Raw genomic sequence first — 7,500 nt, forward strand, 5'->3', positions numbered from 1 at the left:
CGAGGACTGGGCTATTGTGCAAGCAGTACAGCACCACCTGCAGTTAGAGTTGCCAGTCAATCTCTTGGTGCTTTCACCTGGTCACACACCCAACTGGGATCTTGTGGCAGATTATGTCAATTCTGTGTCCAGGTGCTACCGTTCGCCCCGTCATTGCCGCAGTCGGTATGAGAATACGATCTTGCCACGGGAAGAGGGTAAGCTACCCCCAGACACTCCACCTAAGAAGATAACAAAGAAGCAGAAATCTGGCATTCTTCCAAAGCCTCTGCAGGTAAATATGAGTAGGACATTACGGTTCTCTATAGTTAATTAGAGTTTAGAAATTTTAGAGGATATTAAGAATAGGTAAATAATGATAGCAACTATTTATGTAAGCTAGCAGATTAAATGACATTTCATTGATTTTCATAAGTATTTAGAATTAGTCTCCATAAAACAAATAGAACTACTTTTATTTATGTCTACAAATATTTTTCACAACAATTTTAATTGTCATAACTTGTAACGTATGTATCGTCTGCCTGTTCTTCCAGAAGAGTTCTCGTTCGATGCGTACATCACAGCTGTTTGCACAAGATAATAATAGCAATTTTTCATCATTATACTGTACCCGGTTTGAGACAATCAAGAACATAGCAATCAAGCGTACACCGACCACGAAGCCCCCCCTCAGCAACCCCACGCATAAGAATCCCAAGCATGCTCAAGTCCTTGCTGAATCAGGAATTCAGTACGATGGGCCTCTAAACCCAGGCCAGGTTGCAGCTAATCTTGCCGAGCGCATTCAGCGTGTAAAGCAGAAGTCGCAAGCAGCCCACGAACAAAAATTGTTACAGCAACAGTTGCAGCAGCAGCAACATCAGCAACAGCAGCAGCAACAACAACAGCAGCAGCAGCAACAGCAACAAAACTTACAAGCACAGCTGACAGCAAATCAACTGCAGCAACAGTTGCAACAACAGCAGAACCAGCAGAGTCCAGTTCAGCAACAAACAGCACAGTCCCAGAGCCAACAGTTAGGGCAGCAACAGATCCAGCAACAAGTTTCAGTGGTAGGAAGCGGTGGTGTGCAGCAGGTGGTTAGCAGTGGTCTGGCTAGCAAGGCAGCCTCTTCAGTGGTCCTCAGCCAGGGTACCGCCATGACTGTGGCCACAGTGACAGCTGCCACCACGGGAATCACCACCACGGCTGTGACTTCTTCAGCTGCTGCTGCCATTTTAAGTGGTGTGCGCACTGCTGTTGGAACTTCGGGTGCTAGCACTGGCAGAACAACGCTTACGCTGCAGGAACTCCAAGTTCGCACCTCAGGGAGTAACCAGGGCACAGTTGTCAGTGTGGCTGGCCTGACACAAGCACAGTTACAGACAGCTAAACTCTCCTCACAGTCATCCACACAGAAAGGTATACCTTGTACTTGTCATGAGCAGTATATGTTTATATATATGTGTGTGTTTATATGTATATACTTTTTTTTTTCTATGTATTTATTTATTTGTTTATATGTATATATATTTCTTTTCTTTTTTTCTTCTTCTTTTTTTCTCTTTTTTTATTCCTAATCTTTGACTCATGAGATACTACACTAACTGTCTGATATCATTCAGTACTATAAGTGTTTGATGGTTACAGTAAATCAGATTATCTACATATATCTCTTTTCCTCATATTATTAATAGGCATAACAGGAGTCTCGAGGCCTCTTACTCCGGCACAACTGCAGTACCTAAAGCAACAAGCTCATGCTAGACATGCTCTGGCTCTGCAACAACAAGGCAAAGTAGTAACTACAGGAGACCAGTCCATCAAACGAGTACAGGTACAGTTTAATTCTGGTCTGCAAATGATCAGTTTATTCTTCAAACATCACAGATATCTTTTGATTAAACTCATTTTTCTGTGTTGATAAGGAAGCTAATATGGTTTTCTCTTCTTACTCACAGATTGCAGGCCAGGCTGGAACAACTCAAAAGGTACAAGTTGCCGTATCTGGAGGAACATTAGCTGGTGTGACAGCTATCCAGGTAAAGCAAACGCATTCAAGAATTTAGCTTTAGTAACAATCTCTTTCACAAAATGTGTAAGCAGTAACTTCTCTTGCAGAATAAAGAACCATTTTACATATGATGTACATTGTAGTATTAAAGTGTTTATTCACCTTTTCAACAGGTGAGTCAAGCTGGACGGACACAGCTGGTGAAACCTGGGACAGTTGTGGCTGGTACCAGTGGTGTCGTGACAACAGGCAAAGCTGTAACAAGAACTGTAACCGACCGGGAAGTTGCAGCCTTCCTCAAGCAACAGCAGCTTAATAAATCTGGCCAAGTGACTCAGGTACATTTTTTTTATTTATGTACTTTTTTTTTATTTATGTTGTTTGTATGTATTTATTTTATTCCTTCGTCTGCTAAGTCATTTGAGATTATATATTACAATAGCACGTGGCGTTTGCAATTATGCGGTAGAGTAGCAAGCTGGTATGTCTTTAGCCTTTGTTTATGGCTGTCTGAACTAGGAAGGAGTACATGTATATATGAATTTGAGAAGTGAGAAAAATTTAGGTGTCATTATTGATGGTTCTGGGATATAGAAGGTAATCCCCATAACTACAAGACAAAAATTTGATGAAATACTCAGACTGTGGAATGCCATATTCATTTCTTTAAAAAGTATGTTATCACTATCTTTTTTTGTCATTTCATGACCAGAAGCTCCCTTTAATTCATGTATTTAAGGAGATGTTTTTATAGCAAATATTTTCCAATTTTTTAATTGCAGGTGCAAGTACCATCAGCACAGTTACTAGCCGGTCTGCAGGTGCAAGGTGGAGCAAGTGGAGGAGGCACCCCTGTGGCCACACTTGTAAAGACTGTTAGTGCTCCATCCACCTTGGTCCACACACCCACATCTGTGACGCTCCCTGCTTCGGCTATAAATGTAACACTTCCTCAAGCCCGAGTCACAACTGCCGCTACAGTAGCAAAGGCTAATACTACGCAACAGGTTTGTGAGAAATAGGAGTTGTTATTAGTATGAGTCATATTAGAGTATCCTTTTTTCTGGGGCAGTAAGTTTAATATTATTTAGACATTTCCTAAAACATTTAATATTCATGCAGAAATGTAGATTTCTATATTATGCCCACTTTGTTTTGCCTTTGGGAAGTGCGCAGTCCATTATTTCTTTAAACGACTGTTTACACCTCGGAGACAATAATAGTATCTACTGTATAAATACAGCATATCAATTATTATATTAACAGTGTGATTTCATGGATTTTGTTCTTTTCTCTTAACAAGAATTCCACTTACAGCATCCTTTTACTATCTTGGATTTCCTCTCTTCAAAGCATTGTACTGTGACGTGTGCTCCAGATTTTTCATCCTCAACAGTTTCTTAAATACCCCACTTTTTCATTAGTTTACCGTCCAGTAGCAATTCTTCTCTATCATTTTGATATGGTAAGCATTAAGGCTGGCCTCAGCCTCTCTCTGACAACCCTGACTCCTCTGTCTCCTGTATTGTATTGTGCCTATGGATCTAGTGTTTTAAACTTGAAGATGCAATTTCATTCCAGACTGTACGTAATATCCCCTTGCCACAACAGTTGTTAGCTAAGCAACGATCGTTGGTCGGGATGAAAGGTGCTGTTGGCCTACAGTTGGGTGGGAAGGCTGTTGGTGGCACTGGCCTGAGCACAGTGCAGATAGTGCAAGGCGGCAGTCAGAAGCAGATGTCTCACGTCACTGTGCAGCAGATACAACAAGTCTTTAAGCAGGTCCCACAGACCATTCAACACATAACGCAGGTAATGTTGGTAATGATGTATGATATATTGACACAGGCATTTTTTGAAATATCACATTGTTAAGCAGGACTGTTATATGTCTTCTGTATAACACAAGTCACTAGGATTGCCCGTGAGTTATGCAGTTTATGAATGCTAAGTGTTTTCACCTACGGATAGACATTTGCACCCAGACTTGCATGCTTCACGTACACATGAGGCAACAAGGAAGGAAAAGGGCTAAGAAGTGAGATCATTTTCAAATTAAAAATTCCTAAGAAATTATATATACCCCTCCAAATAAAAGTAGAATATTGGTAATGGTAACATATACAATTGTCCTCCGTTTCTCCAAAGGGTGGGACAGTAAGTGGCACAGTGGTAGGGAAGGCAGTAGCAGGAGGAAGTGTGTCAGGGACAAATGTGACCGCATCCGGTGCCCAGGGGACTACCTCACACAGCACCAAGCTTGTTCCCATGACTGTGGCCTCTCACCAGCACCAGCCTCAACCCATAAAGCAGACCATCCAGGTAACCCGCACGGACCACATTTGCACTAAAGCAAATTTATTTTCACATTGATGGTTATTGATGTGGTTTCTTTTAGAATATTGTAAAATGCAATCAGGATGCAGACTAGATATTTCCAATGAATTTTTGGTAATTCCAGTTTTGAAATGTTTATAATTTTCTCTTTAATGAGGGAAGGAGGAAAAATGAACTCAATATTAGTATTCAAACTCTGGTTTGGTTTCCTGAAGTCATGAAGTGTTTTTCTAACTTTCTTCCTTCCTTTCTTTGATACAATGGTTTCACAATTTGCTTTGCATGTAAGAGGAAGTTATATACGGGTAAAAATTATTGAAAATGTCAATGCAAAGGGAATTTGTGTAAAACCAGTGTATTAATAAAACATGATTATGATTGCAGGTTGTTTCTGCTGGGTCTTCTGTGGTCGGAGGCAACTCAGGCATTCGTGTTAGTGCCGGTGAACGTTCCTCCCCTTCAGCCCTGGCTCTGCAGGCTGGAAAGATGACAAACCCAGCAATTCTGTCGCAGGTGTCTGCAGCACTCCAGGGCCAGCCCATGTCTGTAGCAGTGAGGACGCCCACGCAGAGTCCGGTCAGAATACAGACGTCGGCCCTGCAGACCCAGCAAACAACTCAGACCCAGCAAGGGCAACAGCAGACTCAGCAGCAGGGACAGCAACCAGGCGGGAGTCAGTGAAGTTGACTGACCGCTGCGGATTCATGAATTGAGAATTTGACAATATTACTAGTGTACTTTTTTTTTTATTAGAATTTTGTCAATATTATTAGCATACTTTTTTTTATTGTGATTATTATCATGAGTCATTATAATCGTTATGAAAATGACTTATAATTAGTGATACATATTTATTGTATTAACAATAATTTGTATTGTCATTTGTACATACTGCCATTAGCATTTTTTGATCATCATTATATGTATATGTCTGTAATGATGACTATGTGAATAAATGTGAATAATTTGCAATGCAAATACAAAAAAAAAAGAAAAAAAAGTATAATGTTCTCCATTTTGACATTTTATGTCATTACTCTGTATATGGGTTACCTCAGACCAATATTTGATTGAAGGTGGGACAAATTATCATAATCACTATCATTATCACTATCATTTTTCCACTTGTAACATTAGGTGCGGTATTTTTTAATGTTTCATGAATTGGAAATTGTGATGACTCGGTGGAGTAGTTTCTTCTTGGAAATGGATCAAGAGAAAGTTGCACGCTTATGCCAGGCACATGAAGGTCTGGTGCTAATACCACGCCCATGTCAGATATCGGACCAGGTGTGTGTGTGCGTGCGCGTGTGTAGAGTATCCATGTGTGTCATCCTGTTGGATATAGCGCATGTAACGCCCACATCTGTTATCCTGTTGGATATAGCGCATGTAACGGCCACATCTGTTATCCTGTTGGATATAGCGCATGTAACGGCCACATCTGTCGTCTGGTTGGGTGTGGTACTAGTAGACGTCCACATCTGATACCCAGTCAGATGTGGTGTTTGTCATGTGTAATGCATATGTACTAGGCTTGAATTTTCTTTGATTGCAGTTACTAAAGTCCTTATGAGTAAAATTATTTTATATTTATAAATATATGCTTTGAAGAAAAAGTGTTTTTTTCTTGATTATCCTTTTAGTTTTACGTTACATGTTGTATGCATTTAATTACTTTATTATTTTATTTTGATATACTATACTGTATCTGTAAAAGAATTATGTATTTATAAAAGAATAAGGCAATTTCACAATGTAACTATAATGAATTACGAGGGATACAGCATCTTGCTTCATGATCATCTTCAGACAGGGAGTCCTGAATTTCCGGGATTCTCAACTTCTTTATCTCTATGGATACTTTGTGAAAATATAATGAGGACTTCCTTGGCCTGGGATATAGAGATTACTCTAGATATGATATTGTCTGATTTAACACTAAAATCATACTGAAACGAATCTCATTAAGTAATAGCTCAGACATATATATAAGCCTTGTATATATAAGTGTTTATCCAGTTTATCGAACCTTCTGATTGATTGATTACTGAGGCAGGTGTATTTACTAAATGTGAGTGGTTCAGTCTCCTCCACTTCCAAGTTTATTAGTACTGTTTTGGAAACGAGAGTTGAAACTGGTGGGTTACACATTGTTGGAGCTGAGTGGTGAACTTGGAAGTTAAAGGAACTGTAACTCAAAACAATAAAAGAAATCTACTTCAAATGTTCCAGGAGAGGACGCTGAACTCATCATTAGATACTTATTTATTGCGTGTGCATAGTATGATGAACTAGAAAAGGGATATAAAGTTAATTGTCTTTGATAACTTGTTTACTTTAAAGGAAATGATTATTTGGAATATGTAGAAATTTACTGGAATGCATGATGAATTTAGATACTTCAGCTATCCCACTGACTGGCCCTCAATGCATTAAGAAGACATGATGCGTTCTTGTTTTAATTCTGCAAATATTCAGAAATCTTATGGAAAGTGGTCATAAATAAAAAGTAGCAGATACTGCTAAGTTCATTTGTGCTGTGACTATAAATAAGGGAAAATAAAACATGCATACAAAAAAATGAGACAAGTAAAAACAGTTCAACATATGTCTGATAACAAAATAGCCAAGCCTAGAATGATAGTAAGGAAATTAGCAATAAATTACATAAACATTATTTTTGCATTAAAATCCATAATACAATTAAAGTAACAAATAGTAGGCTACCAATTCATAATGATTAAAATTCTAATTTAACAATGATTATGACAAATATATTGTTTGTATACACTCTGACAAAAAAAAAAAAAAAAATGTATAATTACAATCTAAACTGCAAAGTGCAATTATATCCATTTGTATCTTTCTAATCTGATACAAAAATCCTCAGTATTTACGACAGGCAGAAGGTTCACATCTTTTTGCGCAGGTCATGTGCAAAGAGTATATACATATGTCAAGTTACAACAAATTGATTATTGATTCCAGAGTTGTCAAACTAGAGATGTGTGGTCTCTGTAATATTTGTGTTGGTGTTAAAAGTAGATCCAGGCAAAATATGAATAAGAATTTAAAAAAATAAAAACATTTGAAGATTCTATCCAGGAATTATAGATTCTTTTATGACTACTTTGATAACAACCTGCAAATAATTGGTTTGATTA

At 38.4% G+C, this 7,500-nt stretch overlaps 1 protein-coding gene across 4 annotated transcripts in view; it reads left to right on the top strand.

The window, feature by feature from the left end:
* Positions 1-5,952, top strand: part of dom (domino helicase) — a 50,980-nt gene extending 45,028 nt beyond the window's left edge. For 2 of the 4 annotated variants that reach the window (XM_086556066.1, XM_086556067.1), the window contains exons 25-33: positions 1-274; positions 537-1,404; positions 1,680-1,819; positions 1,944-2,024; positions 2,170-2,334; positions 2,779-3,003; positions 3,578-3,808; positions 4,145-4,318; positions 4,718-5,952. The exon at positions 1-274 is cut by the window's left edge and continues 247 nt beyond it. In XM_086556066.1, coding sequence (XP_086412192.1) covers positions 1-274; positions 537-1,404; positions 1,680-1,819; positions 1,944-2,024; positions 2,170-2,334; positions 2,779-3,003; positions 3,578-3,808; positions 4,145-4,318; positions 4,718-5,014 — 2,455 coding nt within the window. In that variant the 3' untranslated portion in view covers positions 5,015-5,952. The remainder of the gene's footprint in view (positions 275-536; positions 1,405-1,679; positions 1,820-1,943; positions 2,025-2,169; positions 2,335-2,778; positions 3,004-3,577; positions 3,809-4,144; positions 4,319-4,717) is intronic. The other 2 variants (XM_086556069.1, XM_086556068.1) reach the window with 2 other exon arrangements.
* Positions 5,953-7,500: the final 1,548 nt, after the last annotated feature.

Source organism: Penaeus japonicus, unplaced genomic scaffold, assembly GCF_977035675.1.
Source record: "Penaeus japonicus unplaced genomic scaffold, GWHDUDI00000001_assembly GWHDUDI00000031, whole genome shotgun sequence".
NCBI lineage: Eukaryota > Metazoa > Arthropoda > Malacostraca > Decapoda > Penaeidae > Penaeus > Penaeus japonicus.